Consider the following 27,588-nt stretch of genomic DNA (forward strand, 5'->3'; position numbering starts at 1 on the left):
TGTGTTATTGTTGCTAGTTGTCGTAGGATTGGAGGGTGTTGTGTTATTGTTGCTAGTTGTCGTAGGATTTGAGGGTGTTGTGTTATTGTTGCTTGTAAGATTGGAGGATGTTGTGTTACTGTTGTTTGTTGTAGGACTGGAATGTGTTGTGCTATTGTTGTTTGTTGTAGGACTGGAATGTGTTGTGTTATTGTTGAAGGGTGTTGTGTTATTGTTGCTTGTCGTTGAAGGATTGGAGGGTGTTGTGTTATTGCTTGTTGTAGGATTGGCAGGTGTTGTGTTATTGTTGCTTGTTGTAGGATTGGAGATTGTTGTGTTATTGTTGCTTGTTGTTGTAGGACTGGAGAGTGTTGTGTTATTGTTGCTTGTTGTTGTAGGAATGGAGGGTGTTGTGTTATTGTTAATTGTTGTAGGATTGGCGGGTGTTGTGTTATTGTTGCTTGTAATATTGGAGGATGTTGTGTTACTGTTGTTTGTTGTAGGACTGGAATGTGTTGTGTTATTGTTGCTTGTTGTTGAAGTATTGGAGAGTGTTGTGTTATTGTTGCTTGCTGTAGGATTGGAGGGTGTTGTGTTATTGTTGCTTGCTGTAGGATTGGAGGGTGTTGTGTTATTGTTGCTTGCTGTAGGATTGGAGGGTGTTGTGTTATTGTTGCTTCTTATAGAACTGGATAGCGTTGTGTTATTGTTAATTGTTGTAGGATTGGAGGGTGAACTGAGGGGCGATTCAGTTGTAGTTTTAGTGGAGGTAGTTGTACCATACGTTTTTGTTTCACTTTCTTTAAGGGAAGTGGTTGAAGGTACATAATTGGTGGGAAGTTCAGTTGTAGTTTTAGGGGTTGTAGTTGTGCCATAAGTTTTTGTTTCATTGGATGGTGGGACACTAATTGAAGGTGCGGAACTGAGGGATGGTACACTTGTAGTTTTAGTGGATGTAGTTGTACCATAGGTTTTTGTTTCACTCTCTTTAAGGGAACTGGTTGAAGGTACATAACTGGTGGGCGGTTCAGTTGTACTTTTAGTGGATATAATTGTACCATAGGTTTTAGTTTCATTGGATGGTAGGACACTAGTTGAAGGTGCAGTAGTGAGGGACGGTACAGTTGTAGTTTTAGTGGATGTAGTTGTACCATAAATTTCTGTTTCCCCTTCTTTAAGGGCACTGGTTGAAGGTACATAACTGGTGGGCGGTTCAGTTGTAGTTTTAGTAGATGAAGTAGTACCATAAGTTTTTGTTTCATTGGATGATAGGACACCACTTGAAGGTGCAGCACTGGGTGTATGTTCAGTTGTAGTTTTTGAGGATGTAGTTTTACCATAGGGTTTTGTATCATTAAATGGTAGGACAATAGTTGAAGGTGCAGAAGTGAGGTTTGGTTCAGTTGTACTTTTAGTGGATGTAGTTGTACCATAAGTTTTTGTTTCATTGGATGATAGGACACTAGATGAAGGTGCAGAAGTAAGGGACGGTACAGTTGAAGTTTTGGTGGATGTAGTTGTACCATAGGTTTTTGTTTCATTGGATGGTAAGACACTAGTTGAAGTTGCAGAAGTGAGATTCGATTCAGTTGTAGTTTTAGTGGTTGTAGTTGTACCATAAGCTTTTGTTTCACTTTCTTTAAGGGTACTTGATGAAGGTGCAGAACCGAGGGGCAGTTGAGTTGTAGTTTTGGTAGATGTAGTTGTTCCATAAGTGTTTGTTTCATTGGATTGTAGGACACTAGTTGAAGGTGCAGAAGTGAGATTCGATTCAGTTGTAGTTTTAGTGGTTGTAGTTGTACCATAAGCTTTTGTTTCACTTTCTTTAAGGGTACTTGATGAAGGTGCAGAAGTGAGGGACGGTACAGTTGTAGTTTTAGTGGATGTAGTTGTACCATACGTTTTTGTTTCATTGGATTGTAGGAGACTAGTTGAAGGTGCAGAAGTGAGATTCAATTCAGTTGTAGTTTTAGTGGATGTAGTTGTATTGTAGGTTTTTGTTTCATTGGCTTTAATGGCACAGGATGAAGGTACATAACTGGTGGGCGGTTCAGTTGTAGTTTTAATGGATGTAGTTGTACCATAGGTTTTTGTTTCATTGGATGGTAAGACACTAGTTGAAGGTCCAGAACTGAGGGGCAGTTCAGTTGTAGTTTTAGTTGACGTAGTTGTACCATACGTTTTTGTTTCATTGGATGGTAGGAAAATAGTTGAAGATGCAGAACTGAGGGACGGTACAGTTGTAGTTTTAGTGGACGTAGTTGTACCATAAGTTTTTGTTTCATTGGATTGTAGGACACTAGTTGAAGGTGCAGAAGTCAGATTCGATTCAGTTGTAGTTCTAGTGGATGTAGTTGTACCATAGGTTTTTGTTTCATTGGATGGTAGGACATTAGTTGAAGGTGCAGAACTGAGGGACGGTACAGTTGTAGTTTTAGTGGATGTAGTTGTACCATAGGTTTTTGTTTCACTTTCTTTAAGGGTACTAGTTGAAGGTACATAACTGGTGGGCGGTACAGTTGTAGTTCTAGTGGATGTAGTTGTACCATAGGTTTTTGTTTTATTGGATGGTAAGACACTAGATGAAGGTGCAGAACTGTGGGGCAGTTCAGTTGTAGTTCTAGTGGATGTAGTTGTACCATAGGTTTTTGTTTCATTGGATTGTAGGACACTAGTTGAAGGTACATAACTGGTGGGCGGTACAGTTGTAGTTCTAGTGGATGTAGTTGTACCATAGGTTTTTGTTTCATTGGATGGTAGGACATTAGTTGAAGGTGCAGAACTGAGGGACGGTACAGTTGTAGTTTTAGTGGATGTAGTTGTACCATAAGTTTTTGTTTCACTTTCTTTAAGGGTACTAGTTGAAGGTACAGAACTGGTGGGCGGTACAGTTGTAGTTTTAGTGGATGTAGTTGTACCATAGGTTTTTGTTTCATTGGATGGTAGGACATTAGTTGAAGGTGCAGAACTGAGGGACGGTACAGTTGTAGTTTTAGTGGATGTAGTTGTACCATAAGTTTTTGTTTCACTTTCTTTAATGGTACTAGTTGAAGGTACAGAACTGGTGGGCGGTACAGTTGTAGTTCTAGTGGATGTAGTTGTACCATAGGTTTTTGTTTCATTGGATGGTAAGACACTAGTTGAAGGTGCAGAACTGTGGGGCAGTTCAGTTGTAGTTCTAGTGGATGTAGTTGTACCATAGGTTTTTGTTTCATTGGATTGTAGGACACTAGTTGAAGGTGCAGAAGTCAGATTCAATTCAGTTGTAGTTCTAGTGGATGTAGTTGTACCATAGGTTTTTGTTTCATTGGATGGTAGGACATTAGTTGAAGGTGCAGAACTGAGGGACGGTACAGTTGTAGTTTTAGTGGATGTAGTTGTACCATAGGTTTTTGTTTCACTTTCTTTAAGGGTACTAGTTGAAGGTACAGAACTGGTGGGCGGTACAGTTGTAGTTCTAGTGGATGTAGTTGTACCATAGGTTTTTGTTTCATTGGATGGTAAGACACTAGATGAAGGTGCAGAACTGTGGGGCAGTTCAGTTGTAGTTCTAGTGGATGTAGTTGTACCATAGGTTTTTGTTTCATTGGATTGTAGGACACTAGTTGAAGGTGCAGAACTGTGGGGCAGTTCAGTTGTAGTTCTAGTGGATGTAGTTGTACCATAGGTTTTTGTTTCATTGGATTGTAGGACACTAGTTGAAGGTACATAACTGGTGGGCGGTACAGTTGTAGTTCTAGTGGATGTAGTTGTACCATAGGTTTTTGTTTCATTGGATGGTAGGACATTAGTTGAAGGTGCAGAACTGAGGGACGGTACAGTTGTAGTTTTAGTGGATGTAGTTGTACCATAAGTTTTTGTTTCACTTTCTTTAAGGGTACTGGTTGAAGGAACATAACTGGTGGTAAATTCAGTTGTAGTTTTAGTGGATGTAGTTGTACTATAGGTTTTTGTTTCATTGGCGTTAAGGGCACTGGTTGAATGTGCATAACTTGTGAGCGGTTCAGTTGTAGTTTTAGTGGATGTAAGGAGGCTTGTTGTTATTGCTGTTGTCTGATTATGGATTGGTCCAGTTGTAGATACATTGTCGGGTTTTCTTTCACTCAAACTAGCAGTAGTAAACACTGTTTGATTGGTTGATATTTTGGAGTTGATTGTGGCATTCTTAGAAAATTCAGCAGCTGATGTTAAGCTGTGTAATGTTGAGTTGTTAGGTGGAGTGAAACTTGTGTTTGGAGACCATGTCAGCTGTGTTTGCTCAGCGTTTGCTATTGTGTGGGTCACAGATGTTGGTGAAGTGAGGCTATTAGACCGAGTGGTGGTCTGAGTTGTGCTTTTTGTTTGAGGATCTGGAGGGCAACTGTCCGCTAGGAGAACAGCAAGTGTCTCATTAGCTTCACTGTGGACAGAAAAAAAAACCGAAGTTAAGAGACTGTTTAGTGATTTAAGATAACTTGTTGTTATTCTATCTGCAAGCTTTGCTAATTTAGGACAATTGCAAAACAAGATAGTAAGTGTTAATTAGGGGTGCATCAATTTATTGGAACCAATTTCCTTAATTTTGGAGATCATCCAATATTTGCATGTGAAGCTGATCTTATCCCCTGATTTTATCTACCTGAGCAAAGGTTTAAAAATCCACCACTGCCCTCTTCTATACTTTTTCAGTTAACAATGGTCACCCCACTGTTACCAACTCCGCGACTTTCTTGTAATTTTTAGCAACATTTAACACACAAAAAAAATTGATATTGGCCAAAATTGGAATTGGCAGGTCAGGCTTTTTAAAGATCGGTAATTGGAGATCGGCCAGAAAACTGCAAATGGTCCACTATTACTTTTAATGGTACGTATAAAAATGGCAGTGTTGTGCAGCATGTAGGGCTGTAACAAAATCTAGTGAACATTAACATGTGTTACTCTTGTTAGCTGGATGTACTGTTACATCCTGCGTTGCACCTCTACAAGGCTATAAATAGAGGTCTCGTAGACTGAGTTTATTAACAGTGAATTAAACCTGTTTCCGGTGCCTTTAAATGGTAGAATTATTGTTTCTTCTGTCCAAGTTATCTAAGAGAGGGGAAACTTTTTGCTCTTTTAATCGTAAACTCAATGGCATGAAAAAACTTTGTCCAGAATTGGTCCAAAATAAGAAAACAAACCATTTTCTATAGTTTTTATCAGAAGTTTTGTGTAAATACAAACCATTTTATTAGAGTGGAACCAGGCTGACAAACATCCGAGGGAAGCAGGTCAGCTTTACTCCAGTTCAGGTTGGACGCCAACAGGGAGCGACCAGACAAATCTGGAGGGCCACCACACACCACTGAGGCAACAGAGTTTCATCAATAAGTAAATGAAAACATTTTTATGTATTATTATTGTTTTTATATGCATGTGAAAACAATAAAGGCACTAACTCATTCGAGAAAGTGAGCCATCGGTCGTTATAAACTCTTCCTTTTCAATGAGGAGTTGCACAAGTTTACTGAGGGAGCAGCTATTGACGGGTCCGGACATTTCCAGCACCACCATGCAGCTGTAGAACCTGGAAAAACCAGGAAGAGACGTTCATAATCTCTAATTTATGCTCAGTGTGTCCTGTATTTAAAATTTGTCCAGTTTTTAATCTCGCTTTAATTTTTTTAATCTATGAATATGTTTTATACGATAAAGATAACCTCAAAAGATGATTATTTCATTTATACCAGGAAAAAACCAATCCAAACCCATCTGTACTTTTGTGAAAATGACATTTTCTCCTGGGAAAATCACAACTTACAATTCGCAAGCATAAAAATAACTTATTTGACAACATGAAGTAGGCTAAAAAGTAAAAAAGCAACATATTGTGAACTTCAGTCAATAAATTAAAATATTTTTCAGATTTAAATTACCTTTTTAAAAACAACAACCTTCAAGAATACATTAAACATGCTTTTCATTAAGCCATATATGAAAATATATTCTATTATTCTGATGTAATATTTGAATTTAAAATGTCCTGTTTTCTTTAGCTGTGAGAAGGAAATAAATTAATAACAGCTTAAAACATCTTTCTGAGTCTAAAAAAGCTATATAATATTTCACTTGAATTCAACGATATTCAGTTTTTGAATATGACTGAATTGGATCATGTTTACCTCTGATCCACTTCCCCGTAACATTCCAAATGAGTGCGCTGGATAAAAAAAACAACAACATATATTATGATATTTTTACCTTATTAACAAGTAGTCTAAGGTTATTTGCAGTAAAATTTACCGTGTGTTTTGTTATGATGTCTGAACAGTTGAACCCCCTGAAAACAAACAGTGGTTTGTATGTATAGTTGTTAACCACGTTTCATATGTAGTGCTCAGGTAATAATGAATGTTCTGGTCAAACAGATTAAACATTAGAGCCAATATAGTCACTTACTGTAAGTTTGGGATGCACACTGAGAGGACGTTAGATTTTAATAACTATCAAACAAGAGTAGAAAGTCAGTTTCTGAAGATATTTAATGTAACAAATTATGAAAGTAAAGTAACTTTACATACCAGGCGTTTGAGGTGGATAACCGTTATATTACTGGTGATTTTGATTTTTATAGCATAAAGCTGGCCTGAAAACAGAAAGAGGGATGGATTATGAGAGATGCATATCTGCAGCAAAACGCCTGGTTCACATTTTCTCTTATGATCTTAAATAATCATAAATTACACTGCAATTGTGGACAGGGAAAAAGGAGTAAATTTTCATCAAAAAATAGAAATTTTCTAGGAAAACCTTGGAAATCTGAGTTTCAAGTGTGGAAAATGCTAGAAAAAACACAGAAGTTTTGAGGCTCATGTCAAAAAGTTTCCAGGAAAAAATTTTAAATTATAAAGTGTGAAAAGTCAATTTGTCTCAAAAATTTTCTAGAAAAAACGTGGAAATTTCTGAGTCTGAAAAGTCGGGAAAAAAAGCTAGGAAATGTTGAGATGGTGTCACAAATTTTCTGGAAAAACAGAAATTTCTAAGTTTGAAAAGCGTGCTAGAAAAAACACAGGCACTGAGATTAATGTCATACATTTTCCAGAAAAAGAAGAAGAAATTTCAAAAAGTCAAATATTTCCTCCAAAAAAAAAAACTCAGAAATTCTGACATTCATCTCAGAAATTTTCTAGAAAAAATAAGTTTGAAAAGTCCAAAAATTGCTACAAAAAAACTCAGAGAATTTGAGAGGAATTTTCTGGAAAAACATGGAAAATTCTTAGTTTCAAAAGTTGGAAATGTTCCACTCTAATGTGCAACGTGTTTATTGCGCGGTTGTACATCAATAACAGGGAGGTGGTAGGAAAATTCAACATTGTTTTTTTAAATTTTGCTGCAGGTTTTTAGGGTCATGCTACAGGAAATTTACAGCATTCTTGCTGCCATTCTCAAAAAAAAAAAAGGAAAAAGACGAGATTTGCTGAGTGAAGCATTGTTTGGACAAATATTCCCTCTGATTTTCACTTTGGAACAATTTCTATGATGTTAGCAATTAGATAGAGCAACTGGTTAACATCGGAACTGTTGCTATATTGTTTCATACTTTATCCTGAATAACCTGGGGAGAATCTGAGAATGTAGTGACTGAACTATGGATTATTTATACTTGAAAGTTTGATTCCTTAATAAACCAAAAATAAAAACCACGGGAATAAACACAAAATGATGCCCAACCTTGATTTTAACTTCACTAACAAACAAAACCCAGATTAAAGACATTTCTCTTGTCTTACTTTCGGTCTCACAGAAAGCAGAGCAGTTGCAGAAGCGAGGAGCCGTCCCTGAGAAGAAGAAAAACCTTGATGAGAAACATCAGAGGCAACAGTCGATTTGTTCTGGCAACACAGCAGAATAAAAGACACAAACCGCCGCAGGAGTTTGGCGTCTGTTGTGGAGCTGCCACAGAGTTTGTCTCTAAGACAGAACTGGAGGAGAAACGTGTTAAACACACAGCGTGGATTAATTAAACAGAGTGAAACTGGAGTTACTGCTCACCATGTGACATTAGTGGTCCTGTTCAACTGGCAGATTTCATCCAAAGACGATGTGGACGTGCAGCGCACAAAGTCACCACTAGAGGGCAACCCGTCCACACAGAGCGTTCTTCCTGATGTGGAAGAAAAACAGAAAAATCTTTCATTTTTCTATGATCTTAATTAACTTTCACAGATTTGGACCAAACTGAACTTCATCTTATTCACATTTGCTACTGAATAAGTCGGATGTTTGTGTGTAAATTTATAGAGTTTGTTTTTACATAATGGTGGATGCAAAATTTGGGTCCAGTTTGCATGCATACATAATGTGGCATGTTTGCAGTACAGAAGCTAAATGTTAATTTGGAGCAGTGCGTGCCAACGCTGCATTTCATTTAATTCTTTTATTATAACTTATTTCACAAACTGTTGGAGAAACCTCTGCTGCAATTCAAGTTAAAGAACTAATTTACAGTGAAGTCTTGCCGCTCCAGTATATTCTGCATAAACAATTTTATGACTCAAATGATCAAACTTTGTTTTATTTTGGTCAGACAGCTGGGATGATTATAGCACACTGCAAAAACACAAAACCTTACCAAGTTTTTTCAGTTTAGTGTCTAGTGCAAATGTCTTGGTACACTTGAAATAAGAGAAAGCTACCTTAAAAGTAACTTTACAGCAAAATATAGAGGCTAGTTTCAATAGAAACATGGAAAAAATATTTTGTTAGAAGTGAAACAATCTACCAATAAAACCTGTACTTTTTTAAAAATCAATATTAAGGAATTACAGACTTAAAGCAAGCAAATTTTTCTTGCTGAAAAGTTGTCTGCAAGTTAGTTTTCTCTTATTTTAAGTGTACAAAGATATTTGCAGTAGAAACTAAACCAAAACTACTTGGTAATATTTTGTGTTTTTGCAGTCCAGACATAAATAATCAGAAGTTTAAAAGTTGCATCCTTGATAAAAGATGTCTCAGTGAGATCTAGAGAAACTCATCCACACGTTTATCTTTGATTACTGCAACAGAGTCTGACCAAAACAAATCAATCCTTCAGCTGCAGCTGATCCAGAACGCTGCTGCTGCTGCTGGCGTTCTGACTAAAACCAGGAAGATAGAGCATGTCACCGGACATGGAGAAGCAGCATTCAGCTTTTATGCACCACAAATCTGGAACAAACTTCCCAAAAACTGCAGAACTGCTAAACACTGAGTAGTTCTGTGTTTAAATCAAAGTTAAAAACAAACCTGTTTAGCTGCTTTTGAACGATAATAAATTAAATGTTAATCAATATATCTGATGTAAGTTTTGTAACTCGTTTCTTAATTGGTGGCTGCGTGATGTTTTTCTTTTTGTGTTTTTATGATATAAATCACTTTGAACTGCCTTGATGATGAAATGTCCTCCAGAAATAAATGTAATGGATTTATTTTCCACTCTTGTTCCTTTTAACATGTTTGTTTCAAACATTTAAAAGCTCTGACAGGCTCACCGACTCTCTCCACATTCCCTGTGATGTTTGCCTGCAGCGATCCTCCGGCACGCTGCAGTGCGGCGTTCCCAGCATGCCACAGGTCGCATGTTGACATGGCATGGCTGAGGAACAGCAGCACGTTGCACACCGTCTGGCTGCAAAACAAAATGCATCCAAACCATTACGGGGAAATACTTACCGGCGTATTTTCAGACACCTAAACGGACTTATCGTTACCTTTCAGTGGCGGCAGGTTTTGCTCTGCATGTCACTTCCACGACCTGTAATGACGCCATTTTGTCTGGTTTACAGGAGCGAAAATCAGAGATGTGTTGCCGTGTCTGTGGAGAAATCTGACCTGAAGTTGTCCGTTAGCTTCACAGAAGTTGCTGAATCCTGCCTCATTGCTGGTGCTGCTACAGTTAAACGCTTTTGACACCTGAGTGAAAGACGGAGAGACAGAAGCAGATAAATGGAGACAATGTTGGTTTCCATCTGCAGCTGAAACAGTAAACCAGAATATTTTATGGTAGTTGTGTAATTAAATTGTGTTTCTTTGGTCATTTATTGTTGTATTTCTGCAGCTAGAGGCAAAACATCTGCAAAAACACAAAAGGCCGGCCTGCTGCAGAAGTTCAGGTTTGTTCCTCATTCCTGAACGTTGTGATCCAATAGAGAGGAAATGTTTGTATTGGGAACATTTTTCTTCTTTATTGAATCATAAAGTTGAATAAAAAAAAACAATCTGAACCCTGCAGTGTTTGGTTTCGCTTCAAACCGTTGCATGCCATCACATCTTTTCACTTTTTTTCCCCTGAATTCAACATTCGATGGTTCTGTCCTGCAAACTTTGTCTGAAACCTGCTGTGACCAGCGGATTTAGGGAACTATGACCCGTTTCAAAAGGGTTTAATTAACTTTAAATTTCAACGTCTCTCAATAGAACCACTCAGATTTCCTAATAAACTATAAGTTCAGTATCATAAACAATCAAACAAGTGATTTGTAAATACAAAAACAAAAATCCTATAAAACAATTGATAGGAACTCTTGTTCTCTGAAACTTAAGGTACCTTTGAGGAACGTAACATTTTATTTGAAGGAGTGATCGTGAGACTGACGTAACATCTGTTATGAATGTTTACGACTGCTATGAAGTGTAATTTGTGAAATAATGACACTTTTAATGCAAAGTTGACACCAAAAGTCACATTAGAAGTTTTTATTAGTCTGATGTACTATTCTAATCAGAGTAAATATCATGTTTTTATGAGCTGTAAGCAGACAGTGATCCTAATTCACAGAAATAAACACTTGAAAACGTAATTAATCTGCATAGTGTGAAATAAATTAACTTTTCACTAATATTCTAATTAATCGAATGGATGTGTATATCCAATTCAGATTTTTTTTTTATGGTATATGATGAGAACAATTTATTGTTTATTCTCAGATGCTACTTTGAGTTGGTTCATATCACCTGCAATCGCAGAAGTTTAAATATATTTGACAAAAAGCTTAACAGGTGTGAATGCTTCAGCAAGACACCACAAGTTCTGTCACATCAGCAAAATTAAGGTTGTACAACGTCATAGCAACAGGAAGCTCGGTATGTTTTCCCTCCGACTAAGTAAATGTACTGACATAAAAGGTAAATCCATTTTATTTGTATTTTTTTCTTCAGGTTTTTTAACAGAAAAGGAGAAGCTGGGCGGTAAATGTCAGCAGCTGCTGTCTAAGCTGTCGGGTCACTTTAAAACTGCCCTTAGGCTCATAACAAAGCAGGAATGTGGTGCTGACTCGGCTCTGGTGAGACCGGTTTATGGGAATATGACATATACAGTAATTAAATGTGAGATTCCGCGCTTCAGAAACCCATCAACACAGGCATGACGTTTTTCTTCTCACCAGATTACGGAGGTCTTGTTCTGTTTTATTGCTTTGCTCAGCTTTCACACTCATGGGTATCCAGTAGTAAGCACCTAAAGGACAAAAAAAATACATAAAGCTATAAAAATGTTCATTTAAAAGGAAAAGATTGGACAAAAGTGAGCAGTTCTTACTTTTATTGGAACATAATTGACTGATGTCACAGGTGACTTGAGTTCCTGAAAGACAATAAATGAAAACATTTTGTTCTTTATATGAAAACCTCACCTGCATTCTTATTTATGCGCTAAATATTCCCTGAATGTAGACCAACCTGCAGTTGTGCTTCGTTCTGCAGGCAGAGCTGTGATTGGATGAACACTGGTGCTTAGTGCCACCTGATTGGCTGAACTTTTGTCAAGTGTTGTGGTTCTCACCACTGCTGGAGACGTGATGTCTGAATAACTGGTCTCTGAAATCAAATGAATCACCAGTCAAACTCTGTAACAGTGTCCTATAATGCAGCAGACCAGTGGCGGTCCTGGCGTATTTGGTGCCCTGGGCCCATTTTCCTCACCATGACGCATCATCTAAATCAGGAGTGTCCAGACTTTTTGCCAGATGGGCCAAAATTATCGTCTCAAAATTAGTCGCAAGACAAAAACAACCAACCTAAAATCAAACAAGTAAAGTAGATATTTATTGTAGATTCAAAACTTTAAAGGGATTTTTACAACGATGCATTGGAATCGTTGTAGATTAAAAAACTCAGATATTTTGTGATTAATCTCAGAAATTTTCTAGAAAATTTCCAACATTTGAAATTCATGCGTTTTACTTAGAAAATTTCTGATATGTAAAAATTAAAGATTTTTTTTCTTGTAAATTCTGATGTCGCGCTAACACGGTTTCCTCTCTTATTTTCTACATCTATCTTTGTCTGATATTAAAAACTGTTCAAATATTTAAGAAATCTGTAGATGAAGAACACTTTTTCATGACTGCTTCCTGTTCTTACTTCCTGTAGCAGTTAGCCTTGCAGCTATGCTAACATTAGCTTGTAAATGTAAAGAAACAACACGTATATTTTTGGTTTTAGCTGTTATTTTAATTTCTGTGCTCTTCTTTCAGAATAGCTCAGCACACAACATGTTTGTTCCCCACAAAGAAAAAGCATTCTTTGTGGCTTCTGGAAATTTTCTGCGGCGCTACATCGCTACATACTTCTGCTACCACTTCCTGTGCCGAATAGTGAAAACTGTTGCTATTCAGTGGTCAAAGTGGGTCTTTGCTGAAAAACAATGACCATCTCTGCTATAAATCACACAAGAAATGTTCCTTTCTGAAGATGACAAAATAAAAAATGACAAATTTGGTTCTTATAACAGGAAATATTGTTCCTATAGCGTTGTTATCCTCAGGCAGTGAATCTTATATTGCAGCTTGATAGTAAAGAAGATGTAGTTCAGGTCGGGTACTTTCCCAAAGCCTTCACACAGATTTTCTCACATGAATAATCCGATACCAGAACCATCCCTCATATCTTTTACATCATGTATACGATAGCTGTAGTTTCTGCAGAATCTAATGGCAGCTGGGAGAGAGCCAACCACTTCACAAGTATACACTACTTTGCGTTGGTCCCACATAAAATGTGTCATAGTTTGGTGTGTAAGTCAATTTTCTTGTTGCTAACAATAAAATTTTAGCCTCCTAAATGAATTTTCTTGATCTAAGGAGTCATTAGGGTGCTGTGCAGAAAATACAAAAGTTACCACAAAACTGATAATCTGTAGAAAAAAAAATAAAAAAAATCGATCTCCTCCACCTCCTCCCTGGGCTGTTACTGCCATCTGAAGAAACAACCAATCAGAGCCAAGAGTCTTAGTGCTGCCAATCAAGCTTGTGAACACGCTGTTAAATGTGCTGATGGTAGAGAAATAACTCAGTTACAGAAAAGATGTTTATCCGATGTTGTCAGTGGACATGCTAAGTAGCATTAGCATTTACGAGATGCTCTGGTGACAGGAAGAAGCTGTATACACGGTCATGATTGTCAGCGCTGAGATCCGCCTCCTGACTCTGATGGGTTGTTTCTAGTTATCACCGGTAGAAGCCAGATACTTTCAACAAATATGTAAATAATATTGTTTTCATAAAATAACATTATTTTATATTGTCAATAGATATTAACAATATCGATTGACAATAGATATTGACAATATAAACGTGTAAAACACTGACAAATTGCCTAATTGATTTCCTTCACCATTTTTTCCACTTACAATTTTATATTTTTGTAAAAAATATAAAATTGTAAGTGGAAAATGACTCTTCAAAGCAAAACTTTTACAGGTAATCTTTTAGTCAGTTAACTTGTTATACAACGCTGCTGCTGCAGGTGCTGCTGCAGGTGCTGCTGCAGCTGCTACGTCTTCCTGGAGTGAGTCCAAACATTTATATAAACTTTTTCCACAGAAAGCTAAAGTGGACTTCCTTTTCTGAATGCACAAGCTCTAATATACAAACTTTCTAAACATCTGATTGTATTAATGGCTGCAAGCTATTCAATAAAACTAAACAGCTTGATAATGGAATCTGTAGTTAAGGTTTAAGAGTTCAGGTTAGGTAGCATGGAGTCGAATTAGTGCAGATTTTACTGCACACTCATGACTTTTTGCTGGTCAAATGAGAGACAGAGAAAATTAAAAAGGTACAATTTTAAGATAATGGTTAGTGTGAAGAAAAGTGTGAAAGTATAAGTACGTATTGTCTAAAGGTGAGTCTTACCTGCAGGAAACACTCGACTGCTTCCAGCACCACTGGTAATGACTGAAACACAAGATATCATCATTATGTCTGCTGCTTTGGACTTAAAGACTGTTATTCACATCTACTATTTAATGTTTCCCTGTTACGTCATGAAGTCATTTCTTTAAATAAACTTAACTTTACATTGGTGCAGGGATAAACACAAATGTCGCAACTCTAATTTATTCACAAATTTACACCTTTTTGCAAGGCTAATCCCAACTTTAAAATATTTTTTTACACTTTGTGATATTAGAAGTTTTACTGGGATTTGACCACAAACTAGGTCTCAATAGGAAGAATCAAGGTGAAAGATCCTTGGTTACAAATCTTAAAAGTGTGGCGTTCATCCATATCAGCGTAAATATGGCTGAATGCCACACTTTTAAGATTAAATCTAATGTTTTTAGCTTTAATTAGAGAACTAGTGTGCTAACACATCAACTGCTAACGTAAACTTCACAGATTTAACCAATATGGAACCGAGGAGAGAAAAAAAATTGAAACATTCTTGTACTTCCACTTTATAATTATTGTAATTATTCACTTGTTTATGTTAGTTTATCACAAACAATGTCAGATACACTGAAGTTTGTGGTTGGAACGTGACAAAATGTGAAAACATTCAAGAGGCATCATTACAAAACATTTTTTAAAAGTCACCTGAGTCCACACCACTAGCTGTGGCATTGCTTGGATTTGTATCTCGTCTCAATCTCTTGTGGTCTACAAAACAAATAGACATGCAACATTCAACATGCTCTAAAAACATGCACTGCTAAGAACTTAGAGAAAAAAAATAAGTTAGTTGAGGGTTTGCATGCAATATTTTCTCTAAAACCCCAAAGATAAAACGTAGCAGTGTAGAGAAACTTAATGGGACTTTGTTGTTGTCAGTAATCGACTTTTGAAGAACAAATTAAACCAAAGCATGAAAGTGATTGCAGTATTGTAATGGGGACTAGGAGAAATAAAAGAGTGATACATTCAGTTTCAGCTGTAGGTGTTTTAAACTCCCAATTGTCAGGCTACCTTTAGCAGCTAGCTAAGCTGAGCGCTAACACTAGCTCGTGCATCAGCTGAAGCAAGAAGTTTCAGGTTTTACTTATTTTTTTCCACAATCTTTACCAATAAAGAGACCACACACAGTTCTGGGAGTTATTGTACTTTTACTGAAATTACTCTTTTAAGTTTCTTCTTTTCTAACCAGCTGTAACAAGCTAAAATGCCAACAATAGCATATAAAGACAAACAGAGAAAACTCATGCTGGGTTAGTAAAAATGTTCTGCATGGTAACTTAAAAAAAAGTGAGGCCCATTATGGATGTTAAATTAATACAGTTTTAGTTACATCTGTTATTTTTGTCCCTTCTTTCCTCAAAATGAGCTAACTCCAAATTAGCTAGCACTGTTTTTTACTAGCAATTCTGCTGTTTGGATAATATGCTCCACACTCATTTTAATTGTCATGTTTAGCTGCCACTTATTGTGTCAATGCAAACTTTACAAAATGTTTGTTTTGGTTTTAATTTAATAATTAACAATGTCTTTGTTTTAAAAAAAAAATAGCTTAAAAGTTGCTGCCTTTCTATCTGGAATTAAAAACACGAGTTTAGTTATTGTAATAAATTACATTGGATGTTAGTTTAAACTGAGACTTAAATTTTGTGTTATTTGGTATGTTTTAATATTCTATCATTTTGATGCAGTATTTATTTTTTATTTTAAAATCTTAAAGTTTGAATGGGGTTAGAAGAAAGACAAAGAACTTAGTTGTAGCTAAATTAAATGTTCCCTACATGAATGCCTTACTTTAAACTAAAAGAATCTACTGCATTCATGTAAAATTAGTTAATCTGAACAATATCCTGCTTTCAGTTACAAATGCAGATCAAACATTAGCAAAAAGAATCAGTCATGCGTGTGAAAGTTAATAAATATGTCCGTTTTTCTCACCACATGGAAGAGAGCGGTCCGTTTCTTTGGAGTTGGGACTGGTAATATCCCAGTAGTTTGTATCCCAGCCAATCTCAGTCCCGTCCTCGCAGGACCTGTGTTCACCCAGGTCTGCCCACATGCGGAAAAGGTACAGCTCCAACTTTCCCACGCCACCTGGTGATCGGTTTCTCTGATGGCAGCCCAGCCACAGGGTGCCAGACGGAGAGATGGCCTGAGCAAAGACCGTCCTCTCTGCTACCATGACGTGATCAACCTGGAGCAGTTGGACAGACGCTGTTGATTTCTCCTCACGGCTAAAGGTTTGATCTTCAGAAAGATGCTATTATCACTATAAATTATTCAATATTGCTGTGCTAAACGTTTTATGAACATAAGCTCATACCTTGCAGAAATCAAATATTTCCAATCTCTGAAGTCTATTTCTTTCCAAAATCAATCTACTCAAGAGAAGAAATAATATTACTCAAGTAAAAAAAAAAAAGAACAGAGCACTAAACCTACTCTTATAAGTATATTTTTTCCCCAAAAAATTACTCAAGTAAATGTAACGAGTACTACCCACTTTGGTGGATAGATAACAGTAGCCTATTCTTGCTAGCAAGCTTAAAGTTATATCGGCATTAGCTAGTCATCATTTAGCTAATATTACCTGCATCCAACGGTATTCATCAAATATCTACGGAGGCCCCTAGGGGACATGGGGATTTTTTTTTCTTTTGCGTTCCCTCGCAATACTTTTGCGTTACCTCGCAAAACTTTTGCGTTCCCTCGCAATACTTTTGCGTTACCTCGCAAAACCTTTTATGGTACTGATCAGTTGAATACTGTAAGACTTTCTTACGGTGGCCGTCATTGCTTTCTGATTTAATATAAGGTTATGTAAGGTTTTTCCATGAATGTTAATATCTCGTTGTGAAATATCTGAAGTGTTATATCTTTCTTTAGAATACAAAGGCACCACAAACCTATGATATAAACAGAAACCTTCCGTAAAGAAATATAAATACTGTACATCCAAACTATATTTCTGAGTTATTATCGCGGCGTAATAAGTCATCTGACAGTTTTGATTGTGTCGCTGTTGTGTTGGTTAGCTAAATGGTTTAAAGAGCTGCTTTTATGTTCAGTTCCATCTCAACCCTAACAGACATAAATATGCAGTAAATAAATCGATTTTCAATCAGTTTCTTGCACCAAAAACTTCATAATAATAAACACGTTTTCACGTAGGCTCTGTAAGAGTCATATGAATGAAATAAGTAATTATTGATATGATAGGTGCACGCGACTTTGACACTTAGGTGGTGGGTGTGGGAGTGACGTCATCAAGTATGAATGGGAAGCTTACTGGCCTGCTGGTTTGTGTGTATGAGGAAACGGTGAGCGGGTTGGTCAGTCCTTGCAAAGTCTGGAGCATAATAATCAAAATGGAATAAATCGATAAATGTGACAGAACAAAGAAGTGGTTTGGAGCTAATTAATACACGGACAGATGAGATTCCCCGAGTTAACCCAATACGGCCCTTTACCATAATTAGTTTGTTGTGTTTTTAATAATAAAACGTGTTTATTATTATGAAGTCTTTGGTGCAAAAAACTGATTGAAAATCGATTTATTTACTGCATATTTATGTCTGTTAAGGTTGAGATGGAACTGAACATAAAAGCAGCTAAACACAACGCTGTTGTGTTTAGCTAACCAACACAACAGCGACACAATAAAAACTGTCAGATGACTTATTACGTCGCGATAATAACTCAGAAATATAGTTTGGATGTACAGTATTTATATTTCTTTCCTACTTACGGAAGGTTTCTGTTTATATCATAGGTTTGTGGTGCCTTTGTATTCTAAAGAAAGATATAAAACTTCAGATATTTCACAACGAGATATTAACATTCATGGAAAAACCTTACATAACCTTATATTAAATCAGAAAGTACGGCGGCCACCGTAAGAAAGTCTTACAGTATTCAATTATGCCGCACAACTGATCAGTACAGTTTTGCGAGGGAACGCAAAAAGTTTTGCGAGGTAACGCAAAAGTTTTTGCGAGGGAACGCAAAAGTATTGCGAGGTAACGCAAAAGTATTGCGAGGTAACGCAAAAGTATTGCGAGGGAACGCAAAAGTTTTGCGAGGTAACGCAAAAGTTTTGCGAGGTAACGCAAAAGAAAAAAAAATCCCCATGTCCCCTAGGGGGCTCCGTAAATATCAACAGTTAGTTTGAGGGAAGAGAACTGAATTTTTTTTTTTTTTTTTTGCCTTTTGCTGGTTTTGCTGCCATAATACTACACTCGCCTTCGCAGCTCCGTCGCACATTTTAGGGCTCATGCTGCGTTTAAAGGCGGCTCGGAAAAACACGTTATGACATGTTAGCAACGGATTAAACAGTTGAAAAAAGAGCGGGGGACAGAGGGCGCAGATACGGGAAGTGCGGGAGACCCAACTGTATCAAATCCAGATGGGATTAATAGAAAATTGGTCAGTCTGAGGTAAAAAGTCAAAAAATAAATCAACTTCCAGTCCAGCCGGGGTGTGGCTGACTCTTTGAGAGGTCAATGAACCCCAGTGCCCGTGACTCTTAATGGGCATGCGCATGCATGTGTACTAAATAAAGTGTACAGTAAAGTCAATAAGAAGAAATATAACTATTGCATAGTTTTAGTTTTTTTGCCTGAATTTCCCAAAACATTTGGAAAAAAGACAGAAACTGTTATCGTGGATAAGATTATTCACCTTTCTATCAAAAGTTGTTGATATAAGATCTAAACAAGAACATATCAGATCTCTTTAAATTATTTGGTTAATGGAAGAACTATTTTAGCCCACTATCAAACATATTTCAGAAAACCTTTTACCAGATAAGTCCTTAAATGTTCTGATATCTAATTGTTGATAAATATTCAATATTTGAATCTTCAAAGCAGTAAAATTTTAAATGAAAGTCCTCCAGTTGTTGACTGGTATCCCTTACATATTACTTTAAAAAAGAAAATGTGTGACCAGAGACATATCTCCATGGCACCCGGATTTATTACACCTCAAAATTATGCTCCTTTATAAGTTTTTCCTGCAAGATCAGGTGGCCACTGTGGAACGATAAATCCATGTTACTTTTGATTTTTGCTTTGGTGACAAATTTGTTTCTCAAATTTATCAGAGCTAAATGCTACAGTGGATTGAGGCAGAAGCACATTTTAATATTATGTAACGTAGAAAAATAAGCCACATGTCTTCCCACATATTTGTGCTCAACTTGCTAGCACCTGTAAGCTAGCAGCTAGGTTGGATGTAATAATGCAGAGGTTTAAGCTAGTTAGCCTGCCAAGCTAAAACTGTAGAGCTGATCTTGTTTTTAGACCTTTCGTAAAGTCTTACTTTTTTACCAATTATTCAAAGACTTGTTTCACCAGTTGTTAGCAAACACTGCAAAAACACAATATTTAGGAATCACTGACTTAAAATACCCTCCTATATGTTGCTCAGAATTTACTTGTAAGCTAGTTTTCTCTTATTTCAAGGGTACTAAGATATTTGCACCAAATACTGGACCAAAAATACTTTATTAATATTTCGTGTTTTTGCAGTGAATTTACATCTTTTAGCTTAAACATACACTTATGAGTCTGATGCTTATACAATATGAAGCTCTTTATTGTTTCATTGTTGCTTTCAAATATAGTACATTGTTATTTGATAGTGGTATTGATCAACAGTACTCCAGGTGGCTGCCTTTTCACTATTTATCACACAAAAATATTAATATTACAAAAACATCCTTAAAAAGCATTATGTAAAACAAAATACTTTTTAAAATGTTAATGAAATTGTTAGTTTTAGTAGTTTATTAGTGAATATATTTAAACAAAGCTGCAAGTTTTAGTGAATAATAATATGTAAAGACTGTAATCTAATCACTAGATTTGTAGGTCACTGTCTACGTAGGTTCTTTTATACCTCAAATGTTCTTGTATGTAGTCTCCTTATTTTATTGTGTCCTTGTATTACACCGCCCATATTAAATAGCAGAAAGAGTAAACAATAGTGACAAGTGTTACTGTTGGCACGCTGTCATTGTTGGTATAATTTCATTGACAAGTTTTGCAATGAGGTAAACTTCAACACATATTTGATGTTTTCCCTCCATAATGAATTACTGTTTTTATTCTACGGTAATTACAAAAGAATAAAACACAAGAGCACATAAGTTTACCTCAAACCAAAGTGGGTAGAACAGGATTTTATTATTTTTAAAGCATATAATCTTATTTTACTGTTAGACTATTAGTTTTATACTCTTTTGTGTCAAGCTAGCGTTAGCAGCTAGCTGTACTAACGTTAGCATCACCTGAACCAAGATGTTTTAGCTTTTTACTTATTTTTTTCCTCCTTTATGTCTCAATCTTCATCAATATAGAGACCATATAGTTCCAACAGTCATTGTTTTACTTTTAGTGAAATTACTTTTAAGTTTCTGCTTCTTTAACAAGCAGTAGCAAGCTATGCTAGCATGCTAACAGCAGCATGTAAAGAGGGGGAAAAAAAGAGAGAACTCATACCAGGTGAGTAAAAATGTTATCCATAGTAGCTTTCAAAATAAAAAGAGAGTCACATTTTGAATGTTAAATAAATATCTGTTATATATTTTTGTTCCTCTCTTCCTCAATATTAGCTAACTACAAATTAGCTAGCACAGTTTTTTACTGGTATCCGATTAAAGAATATGCTTCTGTAAAGTTTACACTAATTAGAATTGCCATGTTTAGCTACCACTTATTAACTTTGCAAAATGTCACATAAATTTGACAAATTATTGTCTTTCAGTGCAATTTTCCACTTTTCCTGTATCTTCATTTAGCAAATAAAATGTTGGAACCTTTGGTGTTTGCTTTTATACACTAAGGATTTGATTTTAAAAAAGAAGAACCTAAACTCAGAGTCTAATCTTATTTTACTACGTCTTACCTCCAGGCTGAAGATATTTCTCAGTACGTCCCTCCTTAGACACACCCTGTGCCAAACCATTGGGGACATCTTGAACGGAAACCGGTGCTGGACTTGGAGTAACCATCCATAAATTGCCTTGTCGTCCCCTTCAAGACTAAAATCGGGGTTTAATGTCCGGACTGAGCTGTAAGAAAAGGCCACCCATGGTCCAGGGACAACCACACGAATATTCACACATACAGTCATCTGGGAAAGGCGTGGAATGGAGAATTTGTCCTGAAGGGCCCAATGGTCTTCACAGCCATTTAATACTGCCTTAATGTCTCCGAGGAAATATCCGTCCACTAAAAAAAAGACAGAATTAATGGAAAATTAAGAATTTTAATGGTTTAAAATAGACATGGTTAGTGTTAGCAATAATATAAAGTGCTAAAATAAAAGATTGGGATTACAGCTGGGCTAATCCTAGCTACTAAAGGATTATTCAAGGTTGTAGAAATAGAAAGTCCTTCGGGGTTTCAAAGCGTCCGGTCCGTAACTCTGTGTCCATGAGATGGTAATCAGAAAGAATGTTTTATTGATTGATTTTAGTTGCCTCTGCGATGAAATCTTTGCTTAAAGTCTATAATGTCTGCCCATGTGCACCAATCAGGGGTGTTAATTATAACCTGTCAAATGACCGATGGGCTTCAAATTTTCTGGTTGTTTAAAAAAATAACTGGTCAAATACGGAAAATATTCCGTTAACCCAAGCTCTGATATATATATATATATATACTCACGGCACATAAAATCTTCTATTTATACTGTGCTAACTGTAAATTTCCTTCACTAGCTTTCTTAGCTAAAGCGACGTACTAACATGTTTGTTTCACTGTTTCTCTGCTCTCAACCCACCTTGCAAAACATCACAAAAAATGTATAAGAGCCATTTTGTGGAACATGCAAGCATTTAAATGGACTCAGTCATAAATTGCTGGTGATACCACTCATGCTAATATTAGCTTGATAGATAAAATAATTATTTTAGCTAATTCTTCCAATAATAGCCATGTTTACAATACTGAGTGAAGTAAATCAATATTGGTCAAGGTGATAGTGATATTCTACATGCTACATTTTAGCTAACCTTTGCATTGTTGTTAATTTTCAGCATCAAAAAACCTGATTTGGGTCTGACTGACACTACACTTTGGCACTTCAGACATTTAAAACGTTTTGGCCAGAATATTGGCAACATCTAAAGACATCATCCAGACATCATCCAAACATCTGGATCATCATCCATATGGCCCAGATGTCAAAATGGGGCTTCCAAATAGACAATAACCCTCAACAATGCTAAAGTGGTTACCAAGTGGTCATCACAAAGTCCAGATCTCAGAGAATTTGTGGGTAGATCTGAAAAGCTGTTTGTGGGAGCGAGTTGGCCTACAAACCTAACCCAGTTCCTCCAGTTCTGTCAGGAGAAATTGGCCAAAAATCCTGCCAACTATTGTGAGAAGCTTGTGGAACGAAACCCCAAACGTTTGACCCAAGTCATACAGTTTAAAGGCAACGCCACCTCACACCGAGAAGATTTTGGAGACATATATAAATAAATCACTGATACATTCCTGCTCCAAATATTGTAGCATTTAGCCAATAGATATAATTTTGGTAATTCGAACTGGACGTTTTCTCTGATTGAACTACAGATTGTACGTAAAAAGGTGGTTTTATTTATTTTTATTAAACTTCTGGTCATATGAGCCACCGATAGAAAGCTGCTCTTCCTACTGAGTTCAGGTTGAAGAAGGGGTTTTCCATGGGAGATATCTATGCATACACCGCCTCAGAGCCACTAGAAAAGTCGCATGATGTCAAATTTAAAAGGAAGAACACAGATCCACATCCAGTGTCTTCCCCCACATTTAGTACACAGTAATTCTTTATTATTATTTTTCTAGTAGGTAAATGTCCATGTCAATGCAAATTAGTAACACTGAAAGGACTTTTGTCAATTGGTGCTTTGATGAATGGACGCTCTTGTGTGTCCATGGCAACAAAAACCCTGTCAGACAATAATGAGGGATAAGTTCAGGAGTCTCTTAGGTTACGTTTACATTCAGATCTGATCTTTTGTGAAATCGGACTGTTTTTGTAAAACAATCTTTGCGACTTGTATGTGATCTCCAGTGTGAACTACAATGGACAGTAAATGGCGCAATAACGTCACTATTGAGTGGATGGTTGGTGTTATGCCAGCCGCCATAAAAAAAGGAGAAGAAGAAGAAGAAGTGCTCAGTGTTTGCGGAAGTAAACATGGATGCTAATGGCCGGAACCAGCACATTAACACTTTAATCCTCATTATCGTCCGCCATGTTTGTTGTTTTTCTTCCCGCTTGCGCGTATCAGGGCGCAGAATAGCGACGTTTGTCGAGTATCGAAGACGTTTAGGTCGGATGAATGCATCCAGTGCCGTACAGATTCAAATCAAATTTTCAAAGATCAGACACGTATCGGATTTATAACCTCAAATCCAAGCTGTCTGGGTCGGAATAAAAAAAATCCGATCCGTATTGTTCAGAATATCATAAAAAGATTAGATACAGGTTGAACTGAATCGGGTCGGATTTGGGTCACTTAAGCCTTTGATGTTTAAAACACCAAGCAAGTGTCATTTTGTCAGGTGATACACAAATAAAAGTACTTTACATAGATCCAGAGAACTTTCTGTGGAAGAGACAGATTTGCATAATATTGCAGTAAATACATACCTATTGTATTTATATTTGCATAATGTTTCTTTATGCAAATATAAATACAATGGGTTAGGTTTTCAGGTTAAACTCTTTTCCCAGCTGTTTATTATTTGTACGTAAACTTCTGCTCACCTGTGAGTGGAGCGGCTGCTGTCAGGAAAAGGATGACTTGATGGAAACAAAGCCGCCGTCTCCATGTTGCTCCAAAGAAAAGGCCAAACATCCTCCTGGCAACATTATGACATAACATTTCCAACTTTTTACATTTCTTCCCTCCTTTAACTCTCAGTTATGTAATCAAATTCAAATCAATGGGCACATTTATTTTTTTTGCGTAGCTGAAACCGTTTGCTCAGCAGCTTCCTCTTTTTAAGCTCTTCCTCATGGTATTCAGTGTTTCTTTAAATAGTCAAAGCTGTGGGAAGCGTTTTTCACAGCTTGAAAGATGAAACGATTGAATATTATCCGGCTTTATTGTGGATGCGGGACTTGACTTGAGGGCAGGGGAGGGGAGGACACCGGGGAGTTGGGTTACACCTCATGATATTCACACCTTTCAAAGACGACTTATTGTTTCCAGTACAGTTAGGCTGCTATGCATCTCAGTTCACACTTTTATGCAAGGCTTTTCTGTGAATTCCAGGTATTCAAAATATTAAATTATGTTTCTTCTAATGTGGAAATGAAATATGACAGGTTTCAGTGGCTTGACAAAGTAATTATACTGCTTTACTATTACATTTCTAAGCTCCAAAACCTTTTTGTTTGTCTAAGAAAAGGCCGTGGTTGTTTGTTTCTTGGACGCAATTCCAACTTGATTGTTTATTTCTAGGAAAAATATAAACAATACAAAAGCTAAATATTTGGTACAGCCTAGATGAAAACTAAAGTTATCTAAATCTGATCTTATAAGTTCAAAAAGTGATGAAAAATCTATCTTAGAAAACCTCCTGTCATCATACTGGATGTTTGACAAGCATAAAACATTTCCACCTTTGTGTTTTAATTTAATAAACATACATGAAGATTTAAAAGTTACCAAAGTATCACTAACAGTTCAAAATAGAAAAAAAAATGAATTGCTGATTTTGGTATATTTTAACTGCACAAAGAAAAACTAAATTGATAGAAGTTATAATTAACATAAATTTAAATTACATTCTTTTACATTAAAACCAAAAATTATTTATCTGGATTTTAAGTGATGAACCAAGAAAACTCTTGCCTTGTTGCTAATTAATAGGATTAATAATTTTTTCACATCCTTTTACAAATAAAAATCTAAATTGCATCCTTTTGATTATTTAGCTGACCTCTCTGCAATAAAAAAAGGAACGTCAAACTATTTTATCAGCAGAAATTTGTATTATTGTCCTTTCTTTTCATAATCGAAAACTACTTTGTATTTGCATATTACACAAATCCAAATTAAATAACATTAGAGTGGTATTTTTGCAAGTTGCTGTAAGTAAAAGTTTAAATTTTTATGCTGCAGTAAAAGTACTTTAATTAAGATTTAAACGATTTAAATGATATTTCTCACCCTGAGCAAACAGAACATGCTAATCGGACAACTAGCATGCTAACCTAGCTAATTGTTGTGATTTGATGACAAGAGAAGTCTAAGAAAACAACTTGCCAACTCTTTAGAAGTTGTTAGAAGAATTTCAAACATTTGCCAAGTCAAAATAATTATCATATTATCTATAAAAACATATAAAGAACCAAATTTATAATGAGTGTATGGTGATGAATTATTTCTGTGACTGATGTACTTGAACTTAAAGGCTTTTTGACGACTATATTAAAACAGAAAGTCATTGGAAAATTAATTTTAGGGAACAAATCTTTAAAATGTTTATTTTCTTTTAGGTGTAAGTCTGTTTTTGTGCAGCACAGAACACAGTTGCCTGTTATGCAATCCAAAATTTTCAATCTCATAAAATCGATTACATTCTGGGTATTAAACTTTGCAATTTTGTGAGTGAATTTTCACCAGTGCAGACAGAGCACCTGCACAAAATAATATGACATAAAGTAACTTTGCATTAAAAGTGTCATTATTACCAAATAATTAAAAGTTGACTCTTTTAATGGAATTGTAATACATTTTAATGCGACTTCTAGCGCAACTTAGCATTAAAAGTGTCATTATTTACAAAATAAGGCAAAATTTAAATTTTTAATGGACTTTTAATTAAAATTTTTAATGGAGCTTTGCATTAAAAATGTCATTATTTAATGAATGACAGTTCATGACAATAGTTGTAAACATTTTTGTTGCCTCCTTCATGTTCATAACAGTGTTATGTCAGTCTTAATCCTTCACATAAGGTGTTACCAAATACTTTATATCTGCTTCTACAGATTTTGTGAATTTTCATGAGTGCAGACAGAGCATCTGCATAGAATAATATGACATAAAGTAACTTTATTATTGCACCATTAGAGTAAAATACTTTAAATCTGTTTCCATAGATTTAGTTTAGATATTTGTATTTTGATCAGGACTCAGTACTAAATGAACTTCCTGTTTGGGGCAAAAAGGCATTCTTAATGCCAAAAAGAATTATTTAAGTCGTGCAACTCGTCTAGAATATCATTTGGACCAATTTTCTCATCCACTTTAGGTTCTAGGGGTTCTATCTCACTATGATACAGTTCATAAAGTACAAATAGGGAATTAATTACCTTTCATTTTAGTTCACAGTTATCAAAGCTCAAAGTCAAACTTATTCTAAGTTATTTTCATGGTTGAACACCAATAAATCCAGATTATTTAGCCTCCTGCCATCATGAGGTCAGCGGCAGTGATTTACATTCTGCCTTGTTCACTAAGCTTGTTGCAGATGAAAAGATATGTCACATTTTAGAAGGTTTTTCTCATTCTTACCATTAAATCATGACATTTCTTAACATTTTGAAGTGTTAAATGCAAAAAAAAGTATTCTGGATTGAGTTTGTTGGCTGGATTTTAGAGACTGGATGGATATTTTTGTTTTTGTAACGTCATCCTTCGTTGTGTTTCAATTAAATCTTCGGATGTCAGATAAATGTTATTCTCTTTTGATCAAAATCCCCCTGCATACGCAGATATTTATTTTCTTTATGCTTTAATGTCACAGCTAAATGTTTCAGATCATTAGAAAAATATTTAAGATAACCAGCCCTGAAAAACATATTTTTTAAGTATTTTTGTCTATTGTCTAGTGCAAAGACAAAAGTAACTTATAATTAACTTTTCAGCAAGATATTTGAGTTTGATTTAAGCCAATAATTCATTAATATTTATGAAAAAGTAATAGTTTTACTGGCAGATTATTTTGCTTCTAAAATGGGAAAAATGTCTTTTTTAAGTATATACTTGTATTTATTATTATTATTATTATTATTATTATTATTATTAAGGAATTATTTACTTTAAAATAAGCTCCTATCTCTTGCTAAAAAATGACTTGTAAGTTAGTTTTGTCTTATTTCAAGTGTACAAATAAACTAGACTAAAAATACTTGGTAAGATTTTATGTTTTTGCAGTGTAATGCTTTGAGATAAATTTTTGTTGACAAGATAAAATAATCGGTTCCTTTTCTACTTGCCCCTAAATTCCTCACCTACATATGAAAAAGTTTTGAAGTTTTAAAAATTTCTTACCTGATGGTGTTTGTGTGGTTCTCTATGAGTTAACCTTTGAACCCTTCGGAGGAGGACTTGATATCTTCTCTCCGGTTCGCACACGTCTCTCCATCTTCCCCGTCTTCATCCGTCTGTCATGAATCCAAGTTTCACACGCTCCACATTTCT

General features: G+C 35.8%; 1 protein-coding gene across 1 annotated transcript; it reads right to left on the reverse strand.

Annotated features, from left to right (window-relative positions):
* Window positions 1–659: 659 nt before the first annotated feature.
* On the reverse strand, window positions 660–27,588 carry LOC122824653 (mucin-5AC-like). Its single transcript, XM_044105515.1, has 23 exons — window positions 27,439–27,588; window positions 23,919–24,013; window positions 21,060–21,385; window positions 16,089–16,344; window positions 14,796–14,858; window positions 14,112–14,153; window positions 11,656–11,793; window positions 11,516–11,560; window positions 11,361–11,434; window positions 9,811–9,891; window positions 9,690–9,733; window positions 9,471–9,607; window positions 7,993–8,104; window positions 7,864–7,922; window positions 7,731–7,778; window positions 6,522–6,586; window positions 6,400–6,443; window positions 6,244–6,280; window positions 6,123–6,160; window positions 5,400–5,527; window positions 5,185–5,305; window positions 1,629–4,378; window positions 660–667 (listed from the first exon to the last, which is right to left on the reverse strand). The coding sequence occupies exons 2-23, from the start codon at window positions 24,007–24,009 to the stop codon at window positions 660–662; spliced, it is 4,707 nt and encodes a 1,568-aa protein (XP_043961450.1). The 5' UTR covers window positions 24,010–24,013; window positions 27,439–27,588.

Source organism: Gambusia affinis, linkage group LG21 (assembly GCF_019740435.1).
Source record: "Gambusia affinis linkage group LG21, SWU_Gaff_1.0, whole genome shotgun sequence".
NCBI lineage: Eukaryota > Metazoa > Chordata > Actinopteri > Cyprinodontiformes > Poeciliidae > Gambusia > Gambusia affinis.